The following is a 27,636-nucleotide window of genomic DNA, read 5'->3' on the forward strand; positions in this document are numbered from 1 at the left end:
GTGTAAATATAAAATAAATATAAATTTGATTAAAATAAATAAAAATGGTTAAAATCAAGAAATAATAAAAAGTGACCTGAATAAAAATGTATAAGTATATAATGCTACAATGAATTTTTTTTAAATACATTTGTTTACGCTAAATAATGAAAATGTGTGTAAATATAAAAATTTGATTAAAATAAATAAAAATGGTTAAAATAAAGAAATAATAAAAAGTCACCCAAATAAAAATGTTTAATTAAATAATGCTATTAATTAAAAGAAAATATAAATTTGATTACAATAATTAAAAATTAGTTATTTTTATTTATTTTAAAAGTTAAAATAAAGAAATAATAAAAAGTTATTTAAATAAAAATGTTAAAGTAAATAATAAACTGATATCAAAAAATCATAAAAAGCAAATAAAATAAAAATTAAAACATTCATTAATATATTCATATTACTAAAATAAATAATATAATTAATAAAAATAGATTAAAATAAATGTGATTAAAAATAAACATTTGATTTAATTAAAATAAAAGATTACAATAAATAATAAAAAATTAATTTAAATAAAATAATAACATTGATTTAATAAATAAAATGATTAAAATTGATTAAATGAATAAAAAAAAAATACATGACTTTATCTAACAGTACAGTGCTGTAGTGAGTACAATAAAACAAAATAATGGAATGAAATCGAAACTACATATTTTATAAATAATATGTTACACGTATTTCTAACTTTTTCTTTTACAGTATAATGGAAGATCATGTTTAGGGCTTCTGTGGAATCTAAAAGACTGAAAGTCCTGCTCGTAAACAGCATGGACTGTCCGCCAGTGAAGCTTGCTGTGACACATGCTGTAATAAGAGTCTGTGCAGACAGTACTGTGTGAGTTTAACAGATGAAGAAGATTTTCTCAAACGTTGAAGCGCGCTGTGGCTGCCGCGGTGCATTGTGGGAGCCGCCGCTTGGCGCATTTCCGCTGCCATTGTGCGCGAGAGACGGTAAATAACACTGAAGCTCCACTCTAAACACGACTTCTACTGAGGTAAGGCCGGCAATACAGACAAAATACACGTGTGTTCTATTTAATCGTTGTTTTAGACGGAAAATGTCGTGTTCTGTGTGAATCCGTGTCGGTTTGAGCGGGTTTGTGTTCGTTTGAGTGAAATCCTGAAGCGCTTGAGCTGCGAAATACATCCTAAATAAACTGATGTTTCACAAACGCCGTAAAACAGCATACACGCCTCCATTCCTGCTTTAAACGTCTGATATTGCAGCCCTAGAGTGTCTTCTTTGTGGTCCGAGTGTGATCGGTGAGAACAGCGGGGTGATTCGTGGAGAAATTGTCGAAGTTTTATCGATAGTTCTTCTCTTTTCTCGCTCAGTTTTCGGCGAGGATCAAACAGGCGCCATGATGTTCACAGATGAGGGGCGGGGCTTACGCCGACCGTCTGGTCTGTTTCCTGTCCTCTGATTGGTCGGCTCATGAATATTATTATTATAAGGAGGCTGGCTTTTGTGGCATGATTGACATGTTGAGCTTGCTGTTGTTTTGCTCAACTCTACTTTTATGACTGTGTCTGTGACAGGATTATATTATTAGTAGGGCTGTCAAATGATTAATCACGATTAATCACATCCAAAATAAAAGTTTTGTTTACATAATATATGTGTGTATACTGTGTATATTTATTATGTATATATAAATACACACACATGCATGTATATATTTAAGAAGAATATGTTATGTTTATATATTAAATATATTTATATAATAATATAAACTATAAGAATATAAATATATAAATGTTATAACATGTAAATATTTTCTAAATATATAATTATGTGTGTGTATTTATATATACATAATAAATACATTATATACACATACATATATTATGTAAACAAAACTTTTATTTTGGATGTGATTAATCGTGATTAATCATTTGACAGCCCTAATTATTAGATATATTTTGAAGCAGGGGTTTTCAAACTGGTGCATGGAAAATTGAGGAAAAAGTGTGAAAATTAAATAAAGAACAAAAATATGATTAAACTAATTAACACTTAGGTGATCAACATAAAAAATTTAAAATAATTGTAATAAGCAACTAATTAAAAAAAATTATTAATATAAAAAAATTACTTAAATGATGATATTAAAATATTTTAAATATAGTGAAATATTTAATCACATTTATTTGTTTATTTGCTTGAATCATGTATTATTTATTTTAAGTTTAAATTTTAATTATTCATTAATTTATATAATTTACTTATTTTAAATGGAATGTAATTTATTTACGAAGTTTAATTAATCGTGTTATTTTTGTTTTAGTTACTTAAAGCTACTTTAGTTACTTAAAAAAAATATATATAATATAATATATATATATATTATATATATATATATATATATATATATATATATATATATATATATATATATATATATATATATATATAATTTGATTAAAATAGTACATTTATTTGAAAAATTTTACAAAATAGTGAGTAAAAAAAAAAAGTGATGTGACGTAATAAACTAAATATTTTGCAAATAATTTTTTTTTTTTTTTTTACAGTATTTATTGGGTCTTGATACATAAACATATATAGCTCCATTGTAAAGTATGAGTATAGTATGATGTCTGGGGCAGACTAACAGAGGGCAGTGTGAATGTGTGAACAGTGCAGTATTTCTGTGCATGTGTGTAATATTGTGTGTGTGTTTCAGGTGATCGCGTGTCAGAATGGCTCGTACTAAGCAGACCGCCCGTAAATCCACCGGAGGAAAAGCTCCTCGTAAGCAGCTGGCGACTAAAGCGGCCCGTAAGAGTGCGCCCTCTACTGGAGGAGTCAAGAAGCCCCATCGCTACAGGTACTGAGCCGCGAGTGCTGTTTGTTCTGGAGCCGCGGGGGGCGAGCGCTGACGGCTCTGTGTGTGTCTGTAGGCCCGGGACCGTGGCTCTGCGTGAGATCCGGCGCTACCAGAAGTCCACCGAGCTGCTGATCCGCAAGCTTCCCTTCCAGCGTCTGGTGCGTGAGATCGCTCAGGACTTCAAGACCGACCTGCGCTTCCAGAGCGCCGCCATCGGAGCCCTGCAGGTCAGTCTTGGTCAGGGTTATTATAGTGGACTAAAACCATTAAAAACGTTTAAATTTGATCAAAATATTATTAGAATGTAAAACAGCTGTGTGTGTGTGTGTGTGTGTGTGTGTGTGTGTGCTGCAGGAGGCCAGTGAGGCGTATCTGGTGGGTCTGTTCGAGGACACTAACCTGTGTGCCATCCACGCCAAGCGCGTCACCATCATGCCCAAAGACATCCAGCTGGCGCGCCGCATCCGCGGAGAACGTGCCTGAGCGCTCTCTCCTCTCTCTCTCTCTCTCTCTCTCTCTCTCTCTCTCTCTCTCTCTCTCTCTCTCTCTCTCTCTCTCTTTCTTTCTTGCTGTTTGTTGGTAGTTTTAGAGTTCAGTCCTGTTGGGGCGGCACACACACGCTCGCGGTGGGTGGTGATGTACGTGGTGTCTCTGTTTTTTTGGCAGCAGACTATTAGGGTACTTCCTGTTTGCATGTACCAGCCTGTGACTGATCGGTCTCTCACACACACACACACGCTCGCTGTCTGTCCATCGATCACGAGTGAAGGTTAAATAAGGCGGTCGGGGCTGATGTCTGCATTCAGGGCGTTACGTCTCTCATGCAGGGTGCTAAAACAGCCCTGACCCGTCCCAGAATTCCCTGCACCGTCCATCACATGCTTGTGTGTGTGTGTGTGTGTGTGAGGTTCTCAGTCAGCACGGGGTTTGTATACGAGCATCTCTCCAACAAATGTTTATTATTGCAATATTAAGAATCACTTTTAATAATTATTGATGTCTGTTTCTTTTTTTTAATGCATTGATGTAAGCTTGTTTCATAGATCTAGAGCATATTTTTGAAGGTGGAGATTCTTATAAAGACAGTTTTACATCATAAATCATGTTTATTTTCTAGAGGATGAATTTGGGTTCAGTCTCAACGAGTGAAGGGATGTTCAGTGTAATCCTGATTGGCTTCAGCGCTGAGAATAAAGCGTCTGTCCGCACATGACCTGTTGAGTTTGGGTCCTTACTGACTTATTGATTTGATCTGAATAAATAGATATTGGCTTGATACTGTTTTTGAGTTTTGTTCTTCAGTAAAGAGCAGTGTTCTACTCTCACCCCTTCAGCGTCTCACGACTCCTCAGGCAGACATGGAAACATTATTATTATTATTATTATTGAGTCCTGCTTGATTTGTGGGTGTTTTTGTTCCTCTTTTTTAATTCAGCGTTTGACTACAGAACATTCAGGTGTTTCAATAAACTGATCTTTGTAATTTGAAATTTCTCTTAATTGCGTAATAAATGGATGTCACACATCTTTGTGGGTTGTCTTTTATTGTCAAGTTAAATCAGATTCAGCACTTGTTATAGGAACTTATATTGCCTTTTTTTTTTTAATTGTAAAGCACTTAATTTCTTGTATAAAATTAACATTTAGGGCTTTTCAGAAATACCCAATGTTTGCAGGTTTGAACATAAACACTGGCTTTAAAAATGACTGACATTAAAAATGTAACACCGTTATGAAAATATGATATTTTGTAATGATCATTTAAATCTAGTATTCAAATAGTTTGTCATAAATCAACATCTCAGGAAAATGTAATGGGTTTCAAATCAAAATTTGACTTTCTGTTATGAAACAGGACATTGATTAAATTCAATTTTACTAAAGTAAATACATTAGGTGAAAGAGGTTGAGATGGCAGTTGAAGACATTCTGAAGATGTGAAGCTGCAGAACGACGGAAATGCATTACAGTTTTTTACAGATGCTAGGACACATTTCTCAATACTTAGTTCACTTTTGCTAAACTCTTCACACAGTGAGCACAACAGAAGTCTATGTGGGCTAAACTGAGGATCAATGATCATTGCTTTGGCACAAAATGCATTCAATGACTACATCTCTCAAATTCTTTTCTCACTCAGACACAACAACTGCCAAAACTCTTTGTACGCACAGGCCAATTTACACATGCTTACATACTGTTTTCAAAACTGTTAAACTGATGTTCAAACACAATAACATAATACAAAACTGAATAAGACAGCAATTTGCTACATTTCTACAGTAATATTTCAATGAAATATATTTTAAATCTTAAAATTAAATGCTATAAAAAAAATTGGACCAGCCACAGCTGATTCTCATTGTAGATGAACATCTACACAGGTGTTACTCTTTCAATTACATTTACATTACATTTAGTCATTTAGCAGACGCTTTTATCCAAAGCGACTTACAAATGAGGACAATGGAAGCAATCAAAAACAACAAAAGAGCAATGATATATAAGTGCTATAACAAGTCTCAGTTAGCCTAAACACAGTATACGTAGCAAGGGCTTTTAAATAATATAATAAATAAAAAGAACAACAGATAGAATAGAAAAAGAATAGAGCAAGCTAGTGATAGAGGTCTTTATTATAATTGTATAATAAATGAAAAGAAAAATAGATAGGATACAAAAAGATTAGAAAGGTAGTTACAATTTTTTTTTTTTTTTTTTTTAATAGAATTAGAATAGTGAGTGAAAAAGTTAGAAGGTCAAATAAAGATGGAAGAGATGTGTTTTAAGCCGATTCTTGAAGATGGCTAAGGACTCAGCTGCTCGGATTGAGTTGGGCAGGTCATTCCACCAGGAGGGAACATTTAATTTAAAAGTCTGTAAAAGTGGCTTTGTGCTTCTTTGGGATGAACAATCAAGCGACGGTCACTTGCAGAACGCAAGCTTCTAGAGGCACATAAGTCTGAAGTAATGAATTTAGGTAAAGGGGTGCAGAGCCAGTGCTGGTTTTGTATGCAAACATCATTCTCTTGAATTTTAATGCGAGCAGCTATTGGTAGCCAGTGCAAATTGATAAACAGAGGTGTGACATGTATTCTTTTCAGCTCATTAAAAATTAATCTTGCTGCCGCGCGTTCTGGATTAATTGTGTAAAGGTTTGACATAGAACTGGCTGAAGACCTGCCAAGAGAGCGTTGCAATAGTCCAGCCTGGACAGAACAAGAGCTTGAACAAGGAGCATTGAATCAATTTCATTACAAAAGGAGACAACTGCTGAATAGTTTTGTATTGCGATGTAAACATGTCTGATTCATTCCAGTAACATATATTGCAGTGAATTATAAACAGAGATGTGTCCTTGTTTTACACAAGAAAACACTGTATAATGCTACATGTTGTTAGTGTTTTTTTAGGTCATTGTTTTGTGGGTGACAAAGTGTGTTTGTCAGCTGTCAACCTTTGCTAGTGTTCTGGCAGAATGAGTTGATTTGAGACCTGAATAAAGTGTTTTGGGTGAGTTGTAGTGCATTTTGAATGTGAAATGAACTGCTTTGCCAAGCTGAAAGTGTGGTTAGGAGAACTGTGTGAAGAGTTTTGCAAAAGTGACCTAAGTATTGAGAAATGTGTCCTAGCGTCTGTAAAAAACTGTAAAAGTATTAATTTTAGTTCGGCTCGCGTGCGATGCAGTGACTCCGCCCACTCGCGCGGCGGCGCTCCAGGATCACTTCACCAGGGCGCGCGTCCGATGACGTCACGGCCCCTGCCGGTCACACGCGCCGCTCGCACGCTCTCGAGGATCCGAGAGTCTGGAAATAAACCGGAAAATATTAACACTCAGGATTAAAAACACATTAAACAAGCAGCCGGAGTCATGGCGACGACATTCGAGCAGATGAGAGCGAACGTGGGCAAACTTCTGCGCGGCATCGACAGGTGAAGATTATCATCAATAACCGATTAACATCATCCAGCTTTAACTAAAACGCTTCATTATTTTAAAGTAGCTGCTTGTGCGTTACATAGTTGTATTTGCGTGTAGTAATTCGAATGCTTCCAGTCAGTACAGACTGATTCAAAGCAGCTTCACAGAAATAAACAGATTAACACTTTCAGCTCTTCGGAGGACAATGTGCAGTTATTGATATCAATTCAGTTCAATAACAGTGTCAATGTTGCAAAGTTCAGCTATAAAGCGAGCTTAATTGATCTAAACATTATTATTAATGTAAATAATTATTTTTATAAAGCGGATAGTTCCAGTGCTTGATTCTGATTGGCTGAGCCGCGTTCGAAGCTGTAATAAAGTACTCTACAATGTAACAAACACCTTTGTTTACTTCTGTGTGTTGCTCGGCAACCACTTTGTTACAACTTTTTCTGACGAACTACACTGTTTGATGGAAGAATAGTGTTTTTATTAATATCATTACACTTTATTTGCTCTGTTTTATTCGGTGAAACTAATATAATTATATTAATATCATTGATCATTAGTATTATTGATCAGTATCAGTAATGAATGTGCATGATAACAGGTATAACCCAGAGAATCTGTCCACGCTGGAGCGGTACGTGGACACACAGGCCAGAGAAAACGCTTACGACCTGGAGGCCAACCTGGCCGTGCTCAAACTGTGAGTGATGCGCACTATCAAGGGCTCGACGCCACTGGAGCTGTCTGCTCACTCATCAGTGTGCTTGTGTCTTCAGGTACCAGTTCAACCCGGCGTACTTCCAGACCACCGTCACGGCTCAGATCCTGCTCAAAGCGCTCACCAACCTGCCGCACACAGACTTCACGCTCTGCAAGTGCATGATCGACCAGACCCACGTATCCTTAATGTGCACCTCTGGGAGATTGTCTCGAGACGCTGCCGGGGTCTTTAAGACGTTCAGCATCATTACTGCAGTCTTCAGTGTCACATGATCTTCAGAAATCATTCTAATATGATGATTTGCTGCTCAAGAAACATTTCTGATTATTATCAATGTTGAACACAGTTGTGCTGCACGATGTTTTTGTGGAGTTTCCAGGTGTTTCCTTGACTGCAGTGTCGCAGCAGGAGGAGCGTCCGATAAGACAGATCCTGTACCTGGGGAACCTGCTGGAGACCTGCCACTTCCAGAGCTTCTGGGTACACACACACACACAAACACACACACACACATACACAAATAAAAAAAACAACGACGGATTATCTCAGGTTCATAGAGCGAGCCTTTCACTGATTGTTTACAGCTTAACAGAAGTCACGCGCATAATTCACGCTAAGAAAACACAGTTTGTACAGTAGAGGAATCATGAGGCCTGTGGAGAGTCCCTGTAAGCGTGTGTGTGTATGTGGTCGTTTTCCTATATTTCATCTTGCTGATGCTGTGTGTTTCTCAGGCCAGTCTGGAGGAGAATCGAGATCTCATTGATGGAATCACAGGGTTCGAGGACTCCGTGCGGAAATGTAAGCAATTGCTGTGTTACTGATATTATAAACCATTATATTTCATCATCTGCTGTTTTACTGAAAACTAAGGAAGGACTTTATTTCCTTGTGCTTGCATTTATATCTTGCTATTCTCTGTTTATATCTCACAACTATTTATATCTGAATATTATATCATTTTTCTCACAATTCTGTTTCTATTTCGCAATTTTGACTTTTTCCCTCAGAGTTATGTTTTTCTCACAATTGCAAGAAAAAAGACTGAATTGTGAGTTAAAAAGTTTTTATCCCATGGCAGAAACAAGCATGCGTAGAAATAAAGTTATAATGTTAGACAAGATTTCTTGCACCAAAACAGTGATAAAATTTAGATAAATTTGATGCTTACGTTTAGTTTTCATCATACGAGTCTCTAAACTGCACACACAGAACTACGAGACATCTGCGCTCATCACAGCCTTTATGTAGTATTGTTATTATTAATATTAAGATGAATTTCCTCTAAAGGTGCAGTGAACCCGGGTGTGTTGTGATTTCTGGATCTTCTATGTTCTCAGTGAAAGACGTGGTTTCCAGCAGCAGGAGTTTTTCCTCTGTGTTTTGGTCTGAATCTTTGTGTCTGTTTCTGTGTCTTCAGTCATCTGTCACGTCGTGGGAATCACATACCAGAACATCGAGCACCGGCTGCTGGCTGAGATGCTGGGAGACCCTCTGGGTGAGACGCCGTCCTCCACACACACACACACACACACACACACGTTTTTTTTTGTGAATTGTGGGGGACATCCCATAGGCGTAATGGTTTTTATACTGTACAAACTGTATGTGCTAGCGCCCCTACACCAACCCTACACTCCAACCCTCCCCCTTACAGGAAACTTTGTGCATTTTTACTTTCTCAAAAAAAACTCATTCTGTATGGTTTATAAGCGTTTTGAAAAATGGGGACATGGGTTATGTCTTCATAAGTCACCCTCTCCTTGTAAATACCTGTGTTATACCCATGACATTATACAAAGTTGTGTCCTGATATGTTCACAAAAAAACACACCACACTCTCTCTCACACACACACACTCTCTCTCTCTCTCTCTCTCTCTCTCACACTCTCTCTCTCGCTCTCTCTCCTCTCACTCTCTCTTCTCCTCTCTCTCTCTCTCTCACACACACCTCCCTCACTCTCTAGCTCTCTCTCTCTCTCTCTCTCTCTCCTCACTCCACTCCTCGGTCTCTCTCTCTCTCTCTCTCTCGACACACAACACACACACACACGAACCCCCTAAAGCCTAAAGCTACACACACACACACTCACTCTTAGACACACACACACACACACTCACACACACTCACTCACACACACACACACACACACACTCCCCCCTGATCATGTTAATCTCACTGCAGACACGCAGGTGAAGGTCTGGATGAATAAGTACGGCTGGACGGAGAATGAAGATGGACAGATATTTATTCATAGCCAGGAGGAGTGCGTCAAGCCCAAGAACATCGTGGAGAAAATCGACTTTGAGAGTGAGTTTCTCTTAATGACATCGACTTCTGGCTTTAATGTTGAAGACGTGTTTCTCATGATGACGGATGTTCTCTGGTGTTCGCAGGTGTGTCCAGCATCATGGCGACATCACAGTGAACACACACACACACACACTCGACCTCATGCCTGAGTTTCCTCTTGATTTAATTTTACAATAAAGTCATTTCAGTAAAGAAATTTGGAGTCTTAATTTCATTACAATTGCACATATTTATGCAGCTTGGTGTCAAAAACATTTTAATTTCTTGACTCATTTTCCTTTTGTGTTACTCTTCAGATATTACAAAAATATGAAGATTTTGGATTTTTATTTAGGAAAGAGATCAAAAATGTAAGGAAGCCTTTTTCTCCACAGTAACTTGCAACTTTTTATCTCACAATTTACTTTTTTTTTTTTTTCTCAAAATTGCGCAATATAAACTCAGAATTGTGCGATGTAGGAATTCCGTCTTTTTTTCCTCGCAAATCTGATTTTTTTTTTTTTTGCCTTTTTTTAGCCAAAAATTTAAGGTATTTATTTTTTTTTTTAGCTCAGTTTATATCTCACCATTCCAACTGTCGTTTTTTCACTCTGAATTCTAAATTCTGACGCTGGACTTATTTCTCAGAATCGCAAGAAAAAAAAATCCAATTGTGTGTTAAGTAAGTTTCCTTTTAATTTTCTCATCAATTGACAGAAACGAGCTTCCATACAAATGTGATTCTAGTTTTGAATTAGATGTTTTAAATATGTATTTATGAATGATAATATAACCTGAGAATGTCAGAACTCCTCCTCTGTGTGACAACTAGCCCCAGTCTGATCTCTAAAGACAAAACTTCAAGGAGAATCAGTGCATGTGCTAAATATTGCCTTAGTTTTGACAAATATTCAGTGTATAATCACTATCACAACAGTCGCTGATTCGAAGAAATGACGTCAAGCTGTGAATTATTACTGCTAATTAATGACGCTAACGATAATAAAAATAAACCGTACGTCTTTCGTGCGCGTCATCACGCGTTCTGCGCCGGCGCATGCGCAGTGGAGCCCGAGCGCTGTCCAGGGTGCTGAAGCGTGAGCGTCAATCCTCTCTCCATCGAAGCGCCTTCATCAGAGTTTGCGTCCGCGAGCAGAAGAACACGCACGCTCGCTTGTGTCTGATGTTTCCTGATCGAGGAATGACGCGACTGATCTCTGAACAGCTGAAGTACAGAATATTTATTTAGAAGTTCATGTCGAGAGGTATAATTCTGTCTCTTAATGTGAGGTTGATATATGGATCTAGAGATACATGCCGTAACACAAACACACACAGTTGCATTGCCAAAGAGTTCTTTATTTAAACCAATAAAACAATGTCTTTACTCAACACATTGCTGGTACTCTTTCGGCAGTTAATTTGAGTGTTTTTCCCAATTTATCACATTAAACATCCAGAGTATCAAATCATTTAACATTTAACACATAACAATAACCCATACGGAGAAACTGTGCTGCTTTTGAAGGCATCACGAGACGATCCATCCTGACTGGCACATCTCCCATCCGTCTGCAGAAACATCATCGTCCGGTGCTGGAGCTCATCTTCACAGCTGAGGACGATGATGATGATGATGGTGGTGAGGAATGAGCTCTTCGCTCTTCATGCCATCCTGATATTGTTTGACCAGTAACCACATGAGCAGAACTGTGATCAACACAATCATAAAGTTCAGAAAACAGCTCCTGTGCGGATCGGTCCATCTGAGCCGTTTAGAGCAGAAACACGACAGCTGGAAGACTGGGGACGACCGGAGCTCTGGATCAGACAGAGAGAGAGAGAGAGAGAGAGAGATGTGAAAAATAGACAAGTATGCTGGTCATTTAGAAATTAAGCCAGCCAATCTATCCATCCATCTGTCTATTCATCCCGTCCAAGTTTCACCCCCTGTTTGGCTTTGAATCAAACACAAATCTATCATCAGTTTAACTGCTGTGAGACACACACACACACACACACACTTACTGTCCCTATCACATATCATAGACTATTGTTTTTATATAAAATCATTTCTAATGATTATAGACAAGAAAAACAACATTTTTAAAGGTTCAGAGGTTTTAAAGTCTCTTCTGCTCACCAAGGCTGTGTTTATTTGATCAAAAATACTTAAAAAAATGGAAATATTATTCTAATGTAAAAACAGCTGTTTTCTATGTGAATCTCTGTTAAACTGTAATGTATTTCTGTGATGCACAGCTGTATTTTCAGCATCATTACTCCAGTCTTCAGTGTCACATGATCTTCAGAAATCATTCTAATATGATTTGGCTGCTCAAAAAACATTTCTAATTATTATCGATTTTGAAAACAGTTGTGCTGCACAATATTTTTGTGGAAACTCTGATACATTTTATTTTTCAGGATGAATAGAAAGTTCAAAGTAGCATTTATTTAAAATAGAAATCTTTTGTGACGTTATAAAGGACTTTACTGTCACTTTTGATCAACTGAATGCAATTTCTGTCCCAAAAAAAAGTGCTGATCCCAAACTTCTGAACAGCAGTGTAACATTTTTTCATCCCCAAATGTCTCCAAACTAAGATTTTGACAGAGGAGGTTATTTTCTCCTCAAACTAAAACTACAAACACACCTTCATTGAGCAGGAGCTTCTCCAACTACAGCACAACAGAACCTGAGTTTGCAGTAATAATTAAATGCACGCTGCAAAACTGCAAAAGCTTGTCCATGCAATCAACACAATGTCTTGTGACACATCCAGACGTGTCTGAAACCCCAGCATGCATTTCAATGGCCAAAGCATTCAGTTAGGTGAAAGAGCAAAGACAGAAGATCTTTCTGCAGATGTGGCTCCAGCGCTTCTTACCTGCACAAGGTTCACCTGAAGTCTCTGTGAGTCCAGCTGTCACATCCCTCAGCTCTTAAAGCAGCCACGCCGGACCGGATTGGAGCAGCAGGGTCCAGCAGGGGGTGAGGTCACAGTATTTAAGCGTCTGCTGAGGGGTCGACTGGGTTCTGGATCAGTGTCCAGCTGCTGCAGCTCTTCAGTGGGATGAGGGCTAGCTGGCATCTCTATTGTCGGTGGTTTACAGACTGATGCCTCTGAGCCCGAACACACATGTGACAAGAGTGTGTAGAAAGATCCCGTGTGTGTGTCGTGTGTGTGTCTGTGTGTCTGTGTTTGTGTATCTGTGTGTGTATGTGTGTGTGTGTGTGTGTGTGTGTGTGTGAGGGTGTGTTTGGTGTGTGTGTGTGTGTGTGTGTGTTTTTTTTTTTTTCATTGTGTGTGTGTGCATGTCTGTGTGTGTGTGTGTGTGCATGTTTCTGTGTCAGAAATGCCCATATGAGTGTTTGAGGGGTTGAAGTCTCCTCCTCTTCCACTTCTCAGGTTATAAAAAACATTGTGGGAGTGTTTCTGACAAGTTTTCTTGTGATTACATTATTTAAACCCTATAACAACTTCATTTTCACCCAAAATATGTTATTTGAACATTTATTTTTAAATGTTCTGAAAGCGTTTTACTTACTTTAACCAAATATAACGTTCTTTGAACATTTATTTTTCATGGAACATTAAAATATTCTGTTTTCTTTTCGCTATTAGAACGTTGTTTAAAGCTTACAAAAACATCTCTTACAGCATTTGACTATATTTTCCACCCAAAACATAACATTATTTGAACGTTTATTTTAATTTAATATTTGAAGAACGTTAAAATAATGAGTTTTCTTGTAATTATACGGTTATTTATAGATTACAATAATGCTTCTCATGGCATTTTACTATATTTTGACCCAAAATATAATGTTATTGAAATATTTATTTTTAATAAATATTCTAAGAACGTTAAAATTTTTGTGCTTATAATATTATTTAAACGTTACAAAAACTTTTTCACTCAAAAAAAACATATTTTGAACATTTTTTAATTCTAAGAACGTTTAACTATCCAATTTGCTTGTAATTATAACGTTATTCAAAAAATGTTTCTTAGTGTTTTACTATATTTTCACCCAAAATATAGCATTTGAATGTTTATTTTTAATATTCCAAAAATGTTAAAATGTAAAGTTTTCTTCTTGTGATCATAACGTTATTTGAAGGTTAAAAGAACATTTCTTTGAATGTTCAGGTACGAATAACATCATAAGGATGTTTTAAAAAATGAAAGTATATCAAATATTAAAGTTATTAGAATGTTCCATAATCATTACTTTAAGAACATTTTGTCCTAACATTTGTATAACTTTCAGAAAACATTAGTGAAAGTTTAGAGACAGTTCTCTGTTAGCTTGTTTACTAGTATGTGACCTGAAATAACCTCAGTGTAATCTTCCCAGAATCTCTTCTGCTCACCAAGGCTGCCTTTGTTTGATCAAAAACACAGCACAAAAAATTATGCTATTTAAAATATGTGTGTTCTAAGTGAATATATATTAAAGTGTAATTTATTCCTGTGACGCAAAGCTGAATTTTCAGCATCATTACTACAGAAGTGCGAATCAGCGTCAGAAATGATGCTTCATGAGACACGAGTGCGTTTGAAGGGTTAAAGTCGTCTCTTCTTCCATTTACAGTAGCTTGTTGACTTGTATGTGATCTTAAATAACCTCAGTATAATCTTTCCAGAAGGCAGAGCAGATGTAGCATCCGCCTCGGATTCAGGAGGGGAATTCTGTCGCTCCATCTCCTCTTTTCCTCGTGAGTCCACCTGATCCAGGAGCACTGTTGCCATGGCGATCATGCCAGTGACGTCCCATTGTTGGAATCCAGCAGCTGGTAAAGCAGCTCAAAGTGGATCACATTACAATATAAAACCACTCGAGTGTGTGCTTCAAACCCGTGTGTGTGTGTGTGTGTGTGTGTGTGTGTGTGTGTGTGTGTGTGTGTGTGTGTGTGTGTGTGTGTGTGTGTGTGTGTGTGTGAAACATCTTAAACATACTCATTTTGGCGAACAGTATGTATATTGCATAAACCTCTCAGACAAAATGAGTAATCAATATATGTGATAAAATATAAAATACTCAAATGGATCTATTGTTTTAAGCTGATGTTAAATATCTCATATTATTATAAAGCAGCATACTCATTTTCAGAGTTCTGTTCATCTGACTTCTTGAAAACAGTAACTGAAAACAGTAACTAACCTCATTTACTCTCCTCGTGTCGTCCCAAATCAGACTTTCTCTATTATTTGAGACGCAAAAGAAAATACGTTGAAGAATGTTGTGATCCAAATAAGACTGAACCACACTGAGAGAAAAAAAGAAAAATGATAAAATATGTTCTTTTATGATTTACATGAGGGTTGAGTAAATGACGACACAGGAGCATTTAAGGTCAACTATCCCTAAATGGAGAACGATTTGTGGCTTCTTCAACAAATATTTCAAACAAGTTGATTGAAGAAAATAATTAATAAATGTCACCCAGTGATTTATTTTAATAACAGTATTTCACCCAGTTGCTCCTTTTGTCATCAATTTGAAGAAACAATAATCCACTTATTTGGGAACAGTTTTGGATTGAATTTTCAAACTTTATAAAAAGGAATTTATTTCCAAACTTGTATCTTTTTTTAAAACTAGACTTTATAATTAATGTATGCCTTCTGTTTCATAAATTCATATTTTTACATTCATAAATCTGCCTTTTCAAAGAAAACACATTATTTTTGATTTCCAAGAAAGATGTTGGTATGTATTTGAACCCTTCTGTTGTGTAATACATATGAGCTAAAATAAGTCAGATTCATCTCTAAAGCACTTTATACAATACAGACTGATCCAAAGCAGCTTCACAGAAATAAACAGCAAAATAACAGAATCAATGATGCTCTAACAAGACTACAGTATCATTATTCAGCTCGATTCAGTTCTTTAGTAGAATTTAATGTGTCAGAACCATCTTGGTATGTTTTTATTTATTTTAATACAACAAAAATCGCTTTCAAAGTATTGGGTTGATCAACGTCTAACTCCACCAATCATCTTAGCCTGGGGGCGGGGCTAGCCGTCGGACTGACCAATGACAGACGGGGGGCGTGTTCGTGAAACGTGTTTGAAATCACGTATCTGCAGCGCGAGTCAGTGAAGGAGCGCGCTGGAATCCTCCAGAAGATGCGGCGATGCCAAACCTCCTGAAACTGAACACTTCCACAAATAGACTCCTCCACATTAAAGGTGACAATAATCCCGCTCTCGTTACATAATCACTCATAAACGACGCCCGACGCGGTGTTAATGTCGAGAATCGAGAGGAATCTTCAGCTGATCTGACACAAGCTCTCACGACTTTCACTTTAAACCTCCACAGTTGTGTAAATAATCGAACAAACCGTTCTTAAAATAATGTTTGAGGGACGTTCTTATAAGAAACCATTATAAAACATTCTCATGAAAACTGGACTGTTCGAGGTTTTAGGAATGTTTCGAAACAGTGTTCCCACATAGTTTTATAACCTGGATTTGTGAGCAGGGAAGAACACGTGTGTTTAAAGTGGTCTGGTCTTTATTAATAAAGTTTGCACAGCGTTATAAACATGGAACATGAAACATTTGAGTTGGATGTTCGTGGAATGTTTTTTAAATGTTGCTACTTATTTCAGAACGTTCAAAAGTAACGTTCACATAATGTTTGCAAAATGATACAATGGAATGTTCACTTAACGTTCACACAACAACAACAACAAAAACATTAATAAAACATTTGAAACAAGGTGAAACAAACATCCAACTAAAATGTTTCAGAAAGGAAACGTTTCATTTCATGTTTTTGTGCTAACGTTTTAAGATCATTACTAAAAACCAGAAAGCTCTGAATGAACTTTCTATTAATATTACTAGAAGAACGTTTGTTTATAACTTTGAGAGAACCTTGCCAGAACGTTCCCTCTCATGTTCATCACGATGTTTCTGTAACACGGATGAACTGATGGTCAAAATCATCAGGTTTGATCATCTTCAAACATCGCTGAAGCTTCTAGCTGAATATTTGCAGCGAGGGTAACCGGATCCCGGTGAGCGCTGTGGAGGTTCATCAGGGTGAAGCTGTTCGATTGGATCTCATCCACGTCTCCAGTGTCCACAGGTGTTCCTCTATAAATACTGCTGTCATTTGTTGCTATCACTGTTACATGGGCGTCTCAAGAGACCAGCTCTATTTAAAAACTTGGCGTTTCTTCTGTGAGTTTTTGCCAGGACAATCAACACAAAAACACATGCTGGGATCGTTTCACATTAGTGAGGGGTTATGGGTATTAACTGAGGACACAAGCTAGTCTCTTCAAAGCTAGTCATCTCATTTTTTCTACAAGACTGGTCATAACTTTTTAAAACCCAGCTGCATAAAAAACACACATTGGTCTAGTTTAGTCTAACACTTGATTGTGTTAGTATAACACTTTATTTCTGAATGTGCAGTCTTTTGTTATACAAGGGGAAATTCCATTGTATCATTTTGCAAAGATTATGGTGACGTTACTTTTGAATGTTCTCTGAACGTTCTAAAATAAGCAGTAACATTTAAAAAACATTGGACGAACTTCCAAGTAAAATGTCTCAGAAAAAAAATTCCTTGAACAATAAATGTTTTTTGTGCTAATGTTAACGTTTAACATCTATCTCTAGTCCTGTTTCTGTTCCGTTGTTTTTCCTGTCTAACGTTTTGAGAACCAAAAAACTGAACGAACGTTTATTTAACGTTACTGGAGGAACTGTTTGTTCATAACTCTGAAAGAAACGTTTTGGAAACATTGTAAGCTGGGTTCTCAGGATGTCGGTGAGTATAGAATAGAGTAAAATACACAGAACAAAATCAGTAATCAATATATATAAAACTAATTTTCCCCAGAGAGAAACAACCAAGCTGACAAAAATATGTTCTAAGACTGTTTAGTTATGTTCTAAGACCGTCTAGTGTTCCCATTATGTTACAAAAGTGTTCTTTCTGAAAGTTCCAGTTTTTTAAGGGTATTAATTATTTTTTGTTATGCAAACATTAAGTGAAACTTCCATTGTATCATTTTGCAAACATTATAGCAATGTTACTTTTGAATGTTCTTAAATAAGCAGCAACATTTAAAAAACTTTAGATGAACGTCCATTTAAAACTGTCTGTCTCTCTTTCTTTCTCTCTCTTTCTTTCTGTCTGTCTCTCTGTCTTTCTGTCTCTCTCTCTGTCTGTCTCTCTCTCTGTCTGTCTCTCTCTCTGTCTGTCTGTCTCTCTCTCTGTCTGTCTCTCTGTCTGTCTGTTTCTATGTCTGTCTCTCTCTCTCTCTGTCTGTCTCTCTCTCTGTCTGTCTGTCTCTCTGTCCATCTCTGTCTCTCTCTGTCTGTCTGTCTGTCTGTCTCTGTCTCCGGTGGCGTTGACCGTGAGGAGTTTCCTTCTCTGTCATTGAGGTGTTTGACGGGAGACACAGGTGTGTGATTTCAATGTCTTTCTCTCCTCAGCTGACGACAGAGTCATAGAAGCTTCTCGAGGGTGAGAAAGCAAAAATGACTGAGGGGTTTATTTCTCCTCCACATTCTGACAGCAATGCCGGAAGAACTTCATACATCCACAGACGGAAAACACAAGTTCAAAGTCACTGTATTTCTGTAAATATTGATGTCACATTCATCTGTTAATCTATAAATCAACACATTTAATAGCATTTGTCACTACTTTAATCCAACTGAGGAATACAACAACCGATACACCTTAAAGAGGCAATAACATGAGAACAATACAAAGATTCAAACATTATCTATTATTATTATATATATATATATATATAAATAGCATTTTCAGCTTGTACCACCAGTAAGACGGTTCTGAAGTGTACAGAATGTGTAAAGTTTGTGAATCTAAGATCAGACATGATATAATTTATATTTCTGTGGCTCTCTTAGATGATATTAAGCTTTGTCATGTGAAATATGTTTGTAAAAAGTTTGAGTTTGTCACCATGGCTTTGAAAAGCTTTAAGTAGCTCATCAGATTCAGGATTGTGTTTGTGTGCTAAACATAGAGCCGCTCGTGAAATGTCAGTGAAGGTTCAAGGTGAGGGAGACCGAGGGCTGATTAACACAACAAAACAAAGAAGAAAAGTACTTACTAAGAAAGGAAGTTTTCATATTTAACAAATGCAACTAGTATTCATATATATCATTAATCATAGTCATGGTAGCTCTTTGTTTTTCTGCGTGCTGCCTACTGTTTTCTGTTTATTAGTGAAGTATTGCACCATAAATCTGCTGCATGTGAGGCATGTTGAGGTATTTCACGCCTGCAGTCGCTGAGAATGAATCTGAATCTGTTTACATGTAAACAATTCACCGGGGTTTAAATACGCTCATAGTGAAGCTATGACAGCTTTACTACACAAATACTTCTGCTTAACACCATGTAGACACACATGGCCAGTTAACACAAACACTTTCACTATTTCCACACTGTTTTATGGCTATTTATTTATTTTATTATAAAGATCCAGTAATGGTCTTCATTATTTATTGTAGTCATGAATGTTGAATGTGTCCATCTAGTGACCACAGTGAGAAACTGTCGTGTGAATGCAGGATCAATAGGACCATCACAAGAGAATGATTTTCTTATGTTTTCCAGATTCAGGTGTTTATTATTATTATTATTATTATTATTATTATTATTATTATTATTATTATTTTATACTCATTTCCCTTACAAAAAGAGTAATTATGGTACCATATTCCCTATTGAAACAAGACATTAGGTGAAACACATTTTCAAATAGCTAATAGTCTTTGTGATATGTGATTTTTTCAATGCTAAATGTATATTTTATTTGCTTTTTGTAGTGCATTAGAAGAACTATATACATTTTGTATTCATGGGAACTTTATGTCTCCATTACGCAGAACACAGAATGTTCCCCAAACACTTGTTTGTGGTTTGTTCATTATTTCTTTGGGAATCACTTCCTAAATCACTACCAAAAATACTAGAAACATACTTTTTAAGTTTTTATTTTCCCAACTGAAAACAAAAAGTACAATCCCAGAATGTTTTATAGACGTTCCTTTTATTTTTCCAGCTAAAACTAAATTACATTTCCATAACGTTTTATAGAAACGTTGGTTTATTTTTTTATTCTTATTTTCTCAACTAAAACTAAAGTATATTACCAGAACGTTTTAGAAAAGTTTTTATTTTCGCAACTGAAACTAATCTAAAAATATGATTGTAAAGCGCTTTGTGTAGCACATCAAGCACCATATAAATGCCTCATTCATTCATAAAACTACATTCCATGAACGTTTTAGAAACGTTGTTTGTACACTCTAATAATAGTTTCAACCCAACTTTGGGTCAAATATGGACTAACCCAACTGTTGGGGTAAAAACGTTTTAATAAATGTTTAACCCAAAAGTTGGGTTAATCCATATTTGACCCAAAGTTTAGTTTGAGTCAGTTTGCTTTTAAGTTATTAGAAACATTGTTTTTGAATTTTTAGAAATGTTTTAAAGTCGTTTAAAAAAAAAAGTTTTTATTTTCCTAAAACCCATTCTCAGACCTTCCCGAGAACCAAAGCTCGACTGGCGACAGACAGCCTCACAGAGACCTTTGAAGACATCTGAACCGCCTGATACAAAATAATCCTAAACGTCAAACACACACGAACACAAAACACACAAACACACACGCACACACACACACACACACACACTCAAACTCTCTCTCTCTCTTAGAACACACACGAGTGTGCACGCGCGTCTCCATCATGTTTAATCTTCATTCTCTGTGTGTGATCGTGTTGCTGGTTTCCAGCGCGTCCAGAGCTGATGAAGATGCTCTTGCAGCTGCTGCTGATGATGATGAAGGTCTGCTAGCAAACCCAGTGTCTGACTTCGTACCGCCGGCGGAGTTCGGCACCGTGCGCTCGGCGTGTAAACCGGTTCCGAACACGATGAGTCTGTGTTTCGGGATCGGTTACGGAGAGATGCGCCTTCCGAACCTGCTGGGTCACGACAGCGCGAGGGAAGCGCAGCAGCAGTCCGCCGCCTGGATGCCGCTGCTCGGCAAGCACTGTCACCCGGACACGCGGCGCTTCCTCTGCTCGCTCTTCGCGCCCGTGTGTTTACCGGGGGTCACGGCTCCGGTGCGCCCGTGCAGGGGTCTCTGTGAGGCGGTGCGGGACGCGTGTCTGCCCGTCATGAGCGCGTTCGGGTTCCCGTGGCCGGAGATGTTCAACTGCAGCCGGTTTCCAGATGGATCGGAGCTCTGCGTCCCCGGAGAAAGAGAGCCGAACCGAGGTGAAGCCACCGACGCGACCAAAGGTTTGAACATATCACACTCCAGCTGAAAATGAACTTCCTGCGACCCGTCTGGATTACTGAAATCTTGGTCCCAAACAAAACCTTTTGATTTTTTCCAGATATTTGATGGCATCAGAACAAATTTGGATACATCTGTACATCAAGGGTTTTACTCCATTTCTTCTTTCGTTCCTCCAGGTTCTGCAGTGTGTGAAGCCTGCAGTCCAGACTCGGGAGGAGAGCAGGAGATCCAGCAGAACTTCTGCAAGAGTCAGTTTGGTGAGACTGTAGACGTGTACTGTTTCATCCTGTCAGCAATGTCCAGTAATAACTGATCATGATCTTGAAATCTTTGAAGGAATAGTTCACCTAAAAATGAACATTTGCTGAAATTTGCTCGTCCTCAGATCATCTGAGATCAGGATGAGTTTGTTTCTTCATCAGATTTGTTGAAATGTAGCACTGCATCAGTGAATCAACAATATACACTAAACAGTTAACGTCAGAATTAAAAACCAAACACCAAACAAAAAAAAAAAAACATCACAAAAACACACAAGTAATCCACAGCACTCCAGTCCATCAGTTAACATCTGGAGAAGACAAAAGATGAAACACATCCAGCATTAAGAGCTGTTTAAACGCTGCTTGATCTGAGCAGTAGTTTTAGAGTCGATCTGAGCAGATTTCTCTCCTTAATCAGACCAGAACACTTTTTCACTGGAGGAAGTGTTATTATGGATTATAGACTCTATGTATTTGAGTTAAAAATGTCTTAATGCTGGATTTGTTTCATCTTTTGTCTTCTCCAGATGTTCACTGATGGACTGGAGTGCTGTGGATTACTTGTGGATTATTGTGATGTTTTTATCAGCTGTTTGGACTCTCATTCTGACGGCACCCATTCACTGAAGAAGAATAAAAAACATTCAACCATGATAAACGCCTGAAGGGTTAAATTTTCACAAAAGTAAAAGCTGTTGAAAAGTTTTCTTATGATGGCTGATGACAATTGCTTAAGTTTTAAATTCTATTTCTATATTACTTCTATTTTTATATCTTTTTTTTTCATTTCTGTGTTATTCACATTTTAATTTTTATTCTATGTGCATTTCATTGCATATCAAACTATGCATGGTTGTGTGTGTCACGTATAAAATTAGAATTTCATGATGTCGTTGTTTCCACAACCAAACGTCCCTGTTATTAGCTTTTAATTCCTGTTGCATTTGCCCTCTTCCTGTCCAGCGTTCAGACTGCGGATCGGCTCCTGGTCTCTGGTCGGGACAGATGTGCGTGTGGTTCCTCAGGGACGCAGTCGTGTTCTCCGCTGGGCTGGTGGGCCGCGGGAGCAGCGGGCTGCGATGGAGCAGAGCACCCTCTGGCTTCCACACAGATGCTCCTGTCCTGCGCTGGAGGGCCAGCACACAGGCTCCTATATCGCCCTGGGTCACATGCAGAACGGACGCATGCTCCTCAGAAGACTCCTCAAATGGTCCCGTGATGAGAAAGAGCTGAAAAAGTTCATCAGGATGCTGCTGAGACAAAACTGCTGAGACACGATTAATGGACAAATGCAATGCAAAAACACGGCATGAAATGGCATCTTCAAAATGACCAGTTTTTCTATGCCTTTTGGGAAAATGGAAATCATTGTAAATCATTTTTATATAATTTTTGGTTATTAAAGAAAAAATAGCTGTTACATACTCAACCATTATCTCATCCTCTACCAACCTAAACTCAACTTTGATACAAAGCCTATACATTTATGAGGAAATAAAAATAATAAAAAAAAAATATATATATATATATATATATAAATATATATAAAAAGTATTCTCAATTTTTCAGTTTTTCAAAAGATGCCAAGAATGGGCTGTATTCTCAATTTTTCAGTTTTTCAAAAGATGCCAAGAATGGTTGCCAAATTGTGTAAAAATCCCTGGACTTATGCCTTTTTTTATATATATAATTTCATATATCGCATTACCTTTTTAATCTATTGAGAGTAAGTAGGGGAAAAGCATTCTTCCATTTAAACATTTCCCCTTCCATTTTTTATGTTTTTACTGATTTTTATATTGACCTTGATAAATGTACTAAATCCAATATGTTTATTTGTAATTAAAGAATAGTTTTGTTGTACTTTCCGTTGGTTTTCATTCCATACGTCAACAAACAACACTCGGTTTCCTCTGTGAATATCCAGCGTTAATTCTGCGCTCAGGTCAGACAGTCACGTGACGCTCCAGGTGTAAGCAGAGGCCACGTGCGCTGCATCATTATTCAGACGGAGGAATCTGATTGGCTGCTGCATGAGCGTGTGTCTGCGCACCTAACGCGTTCTGTCGGTCCGTCTCTCTTCTGAACACCGTCGTCCTTAGAGTCTCTCGTGGGTCAAGAGAGTTCCAGATCTGGTAAAGTCCTGTATTTCATGCTCATCAGATATCTGTGTGTTTGTTTGTTTGTTTGAATGAAACTGATCTGAGATCAGCTCAGAGTTGGGCTCGTGTCTTCAGTTCCATCTTTGGCAGGTGAACGTGTTCTGTCACATCACAGTATCAGTACATCCTGACCCACGCCACACCCGGAGACGTCCAGAGCATCCTGGACACATTCGACCAGTGGTGCAGCTCAGTGGAGTTCATCAGCAACATCGGACCCAAGAAAGGTGCACACACACACACACACACACACAACAACAACAACATCATATCATCCAGTTCAGTATCATCAGGACTACTTTTTTTCTTCAGAAAAAATAGCTTTATTTGTATTTGAAGAGGAGATGTTAATTTTTCTAGTAGGTAAATTTGTGATTTACATCTCTTACATCTGAAGCAACTGAATTTTCTATGTGATTACTAGACCTTCAAAAGTCATGAAAATTAATGCAATGGCCATTTTTATAAACTATATATATATATATTTGTTAAAAGCTCTAAAACATTTTAGAAATTGTGAGTAAAAAAGGTAAGCTATTTCACTGATAAAGTCAGGTCACCTTTATTTCTAGCACTTCATACAGATTGTTTCAAAGCAGCTTCACAATAATAAACAGAAAAATAACAGTTTTAATGTTGCAAAAATCATCAATTATGAAAGAACTTCAATTTCAGTTATAAAGCAGCTCTTCAAAAGACAATAGTGTCATTATTCGGATCACTTCAGTTCAAGTTTTGTTCTCATGAAGCGCAGCTGGAAGAAAACAAAACCAGAGGTATTTTGCATTGCATGGAAGGATAGTATTTCTACCTACAGAAAGGCCTAAAACTGCTTACTTTTCTGCTCTTTTTAGAAAACAAACACAACTTTAGGTATTTTATTTGATACAGTGGCTAAATAAACAACAGATAAAGCATCAACAGATTCAGACATTTCCCAACAGCACGGCAGAAATAACTTTATGAGTTTCTTTACTTACAAGATTGATAATATCGTAACTGCTTTTGCTATTTCCTGTTTATCTATGTGAAGCTGCTTTGACACAATCTGTATTGTAAAAAAGTGACTCATCCAATAGTGTCAGTGCAGTCAAATCAATAATATTCCTGGCTATAAAGTGTCTTTTAAAAACGTAAGTAAATAAACATTAAGTAAATGGTAGTAAATGAGGTCCATTCTTCAATTAACCATCCGGTATGTTCTGTCTGTCACACAGGTAAGATTCTGGACCGGCTGCTGCAGGAACACTGTCCCATCACGGTGCTGGAACTGGGCACTCACTGCGGCCACAGCACGGTCCGCATCGCCCGCTCGGTGACCATCGGCATTTCCAGACAGAAGTGGATGAGGGAAACACTCAGGTGGCTGAGAAAATCATCCGGCTGGCAGGTTTTGATGAAGACATGGTGAGTTCATGAGATGCATGATTGTGTTTTAATGACACGCATCCAGACAGAAGTTCAGTTCAGTATAATGTACTTATTTAAACATTTTCACTTGACAAAAAGCTCTTATTAAAAGACAGTAAATCCAGTGAAAAGACAGTACATCTATCCCTTTACATACTCTTCATGTATCTTTCTTCCTTTACTTACTTAATAAAGTATTGACTGACACACAATAATGGATGGCTGATACACACTACTGGTTAAAAGTTTGGAATAATTAAGTCTCTTCTGCTCAGCAAGGCAGCATTTACTTGTTTAAAAATACAGGAAAAATTGTGAAATATTATTAGAATGTAAAACAGCTGTTTTCTGTGTGAATCTCTGTTGAAGTGTCGTTTATTTCTTTTAAACTGTATTTATTTCTGTGATGTGCAGCTGTATTTTCAGCATCATTACTCCAGTCTTCAGTGTCACATGATCTTCAGAAATGCATTCTAATATGATGATTTGCTGCTCAAGAAACATTTCTGATTATTATCAATGTTGAACACAGTTGTGCTGCACAATATTTCTGTCGAAACTGTGATACATTTTATTTTTCAAGATTCACAGATGAATAGAAAGTTCAGAAAAACAGCATTTATTAGAAATAGACTTTCCTTTTTTGCCATCACAGGAATAATTACATTTTAAAATATACTGCAATAGAGAACAGTTGTTTTAAATTGTAATAATATACCACTATTTTTACTGTATTTTTGATCAAATAAATGCAGCCTTAACTTAATTTCAAACATTAATTATTCCAAAGTTTTGATGGATTTTTGCAATTAAACTTTAATCACTGTAGCTTATTATGACCAAAAACTATCCAGTTACAGGAAAGGACTGAAGTGAAGCCTGTGTTTCGTGTCATTCTAATCAAATACTGGCATTCGTTAGTTATTATAGTCTGTGTGCTGTGTTCAGGTGGAGCTGATCGTGCGTGCGTCGGATGAGGTGATCCCGCGTCTGCGTGAGGATTTCAGCGTGGAGCGTCTGGATCTGGTCTTCATGGATCACTGGAAGCGCTGTTACCTTCCGGACCTGCAGCTTCTGGAGGGCAGCGGTCTGCTCGGCGAAGGCTCCATCATTCTGGCCGACAACGTTATCTTCCCCGGAGCGCCCAACTTCCTGTGACACGTGCGCAGCTCAGGCCTGTACGAGGTCAGAGTTCACCGCGCCACGCTGGAGTACATACGGGGCATCCGCGACGGCATGGCCGAGCTCACCTTCCTCGGGATCAAGTAAAAAACATGCTTACAGGATGTTATGTGATGCAATGAACTGTTCATGCCACGCTTACAATCACAGCTTTCACTTATTTGATCCTCGTTCACTAACGTGAATCATCGGGTGATGAACATTGTTCATTTTTATGCACTCGACAGGTACTTCTGTTAGTCAAGGCACACATTTACATTTGATCAGCTCTTGCTTTCACTGGGAATCGAACCCATGACCTTGGCGTTGCTAGTGATGTTTGAGCTACAGGAAAGACACGATGTAATGTTTGAGGATTTTTGAGATCCACAAGTAATTCAATTTGGCATGAAATAAAAATTCAGCACATTTATTGTCTAAATCAATCTTACTGATTTTATGAACAATTAATCTGTGCATATATATAAATATATATATATATATATATAAATATATATATATATATATATATATATATATAACCTCATTATGTTTCATTAAAATGTAATAACTAGACCTTCTGGTGAAAACATAATTAAAATATTTTCAGAAATGAAAAAACCCTGGAAAAGAGTTTTGAAACTATATAGTTTTTACATATATGTATAATTACATAAATATATGAACTGCAACTAATTTAAGAAAAATATGTAATAAATATTTAAATATGTTAACTAATTCATACTATTAAAATACATAGGCAACCAAAGATAAGAAATGTTTTTAACTGAGTATTAAAAGTAAAGTTAATTCATGTCAGATGTAGTATGACATTCATTCAGACTAAAGTCAGTAAATGTTCTTGTAAGTTGTTAAGTTGGCATGAAATAAAAATTTACTGCATCTAATTTAAATCCTGCATGTTTCATTTTTTTAATTATTTGACATCATAATGTTGATTTGTTCTTAAGCTCCGCCCCTGTGAGCCCACTCTTATCTCCATACACTTGAAAGCCACGCCCCCATTTCTGCACGTTCTTTCTGATCACGATGCAGAAGAAAAGATATGAGGAGGAAAAGAGCCTTCAATAAAAACAGCTGATTCTATTCAGATGGGACGAAAAATCATCAAGTAATACAAGATGAATAACTGACTTGAAATTTATTTACAAACACAAAGTAGTATTTTGATACACAGAGTTTGTCAGTCCTGTCAGAGGTGGATAAACACACGAGAACATCCGTCGGTGGTGATTTAGAGAGTCAGGGCTGTAAATAAGACGTGACACATGTTTGATATCGTGCAGAAACGGCGAGTAACTCAGTAACGTGATCAGCCAAAGAGCCAGCTAAAATCCCTAAAATCCACAAAAGTTCACACAACTACAAGCTCCGCATTTATCAAAAACAAAAACAAGTATCACTCACTCTCAATGTCTCGTGATCAGTAATAGTTCTTCAAGCACAGAGCCCCCACTGGTCCT

At 37.2% G+C, this 27,636-nt stretch overlaps 3 protein-coding genes and 2 pseudogenes across 7 annotated transcripts; 4 read left to right on the plus strand and 1 right to left on the minus strand.

The window, feature by feature from the left end:
- Window positions 1-885: 885 nt before the first annotated feature.
- On the plus strand, window positions 886-3,484 carry LOC109095476 (histone H3.3A). Of its 2 annotated transcripts, none has more exons than XM_042771565.1 (4): window positions 886-1,002; window positions 2,739-2,882; window positions 2,956-3,109; window positions 3,237-3,484. In XM_042771565.1, the coding sequence occupies exons 2-4, from the start codon at window positions 2,755-2,757 to the stop codon at window positions 3,363-3,365; spliced, it is 411 nt and encodes a 136-aa protein (XP_042627499.1). In that variant the 5' UTR covers window positions 886-1,002; window positions 2,739-2,754; the 3' UTR covers window positions 3,366-3,484. The 2 variants fall into 2 exon arrangements, with proteins under 2 accessions (XP_042627499.1, XP_042627498.1); XM_042771564.1 differs by having other exon boundaries at window positions 899-1,046.
- A 3,134-nt stretch (window positions 3,485-6,618) lies between these two features.
- On the plus strand, window positions 6,619-10,048 carry eif3k (eukaryotic translation initiation factor 3, subunit K). 2 transcript variants are annotated; one of them, XM_042771561.1, is made up of 8 exons: window positions 6,619-6,815; window positions 7,418-7,516; window positions 7,593-7,713; window positions 7,940-8,017; window positions 8,272-8,338; window positions 8,958-9,035; window positions 9,724-9,849; window positions 9,936-10,048. In XM_042771561.1, the coding sequence occupies exons 1-8, from the start codon at window positions 6,754-6,756 to the stop codon at window positions 9,965-9,967; spliced, it is 663 nt and encodes a 220-aa protein (XP_042627495.1). In that variant the 5' UTR covers window positions 6,619-6,753; the 3' UTR covers window positions 9,968-10,048. The 2 variants fall into 2 exon arrangements, with proteins under 2 accessions (XP_042627495.1, XP_042627496.1); XM_042771562.1 differs by having other exon boundaries at window positions 7,943-8,017.
- A 1,121-nt stretch (window positions 10,049-11,169) lies between these two features.
- Window positions 11,170-11,649, minus strand: LOC109085920 (annotated as a pseudogene).
- A 4,303-nt stretch (window positions 11,650-15,952) lies between these two features.
- Window positions 15,953-22,928, plus strand: sfrp2l (secreted frizzled-related protein 2 like). Of its 3 annotated transcripts, XM_042771559.1 has the most exons (4): window positions 15,953-16,039; window positions 20,647-21,155; window positions 21,333-21,413; window positions 22,383-22,928. In XM_042771559.1, exons 2-4 carry the CDS (start codon window positions 20,786-20,788, stop codon window positions 22,688-22,690), a joined length of 759 nt encoding a protein of 252 aa, XP_042627493.1. In that variant the 5' UTR covers window positions 15,953-16,039; window positions 20,647-20,785; the 3' UTR covers window positions 22,691-22,928. The 3 variants fall into 3 exon arrangements, with proteins under 3 accessions (XP_042627493.1, XP_042627492.1, XP_042627491.1); XM_042771558.1 differs by lacking the exon at window positions 15,953-16,039 and having other exon boundaries at window positions 20,534-21,155; window positions 21,333-21,404; XM_042771557.1 differs by lacking the exon at window positions 15,953-16,039 and having other exon boundaries at window positions 20,536-21,155.
- Window positions 22,929-23,675: 747 nt separating this feature from the next.
- Window positions 23,676-26,554, plus strand: LOC109059374 (annotated as a pseudogene).
- The last annotated feature ends 1,082 nt before the right edge of the window (window positions 26,555-27,636 follow it).

This window comes from Cyprinus carpio, chromosome A15 (assembly GCF_018340385.1).
Source record: "Cyprinus carpio isolate SPL01 chromosome A15, ASM1834038v1, whole genome shotgun sequence".
NCBI lineage: Eukaryota > Metazoa > Chordata > Actinopteri > Cypriniformes > Cyprinidae > Cyprinus > Cyprinus carpio.

What these genes read in the sequence shown, in the direction of transcription:
- sfrp2l (XM_042771557.1), top strand. Translation starts at nt 20,600, where the DNA reads ATGTTTAATCTTCATTCTCTGTGTGTGATCGTGTTGCTGGTTTCCAGC. An exon ending in AGCCACCGACGCGACCAAAG is followed by an intron (nt 21,156 to 21,332) that starts GTTTGAACATAT and finishes TCGTTCCTCCAG; the next exon opens with GTTCTGCAGTGTGTGAAGCC. An exon ending in CTTCTGCAAGAGTCAGTTTG is followed by an intron (nt 21,414 to 22,382) that starts GTGAGACTGTAG and finishes CTTCCTGTCCAG; the next exon opens with CGTTCAGACTGCGGATCGGC.
- LOC109095476 (XM_042771565.1), top strand. Translation starts at nt 2,755, where the DNA reads ATGGCTCGTACTAAGCAGACCGCCCGTAAATCCACCGGAGGAAAAGCT. An exon ending in AAGAAGCCCCATCGCTACAG is followed by an intron (nt 2,883 to 2,955) that starts GTACTGAGCCGC and finishes GTGTGTCTGTAG; the next exon opens with GCCCGGGACCGTGGCTCTGC. An exon ending in CCGCCATCGGAGCCCTGCAG is followed by an intron (nt 3,110 to 3,236) that starts GTCAGTCTTGGT and finishes TGTGTGCTGCAG; the next exon opens with GAGGCCAGTGAGGCGTATCT.
- eif3k (XM_042771561.1), top strand. Translation starts at nt 6,754, where the DNA reads ATGGCGACGACATTCGAGCAGATGAGAGCGAACGTGGGCAAACTTCTG. An exon ending in GCCACTTCCAGAGCTTCTGG is followed by an intron (nt 8,018 to 8,271) that starts GTACACACACAC and finishes TGTGTTTCTCAG; the next exon opens with GCCAGTCTGGAGGAGAATCG. An exon ending in GGAGAAAATCGACTTTGAGA is followed by an intron (nt 9,850 to 9,935) that starts GTGAGTTTCTCT and finishes TGGTGTTCGCAG; the next exon opens with GTGTGTCCAGCATCATGGCG.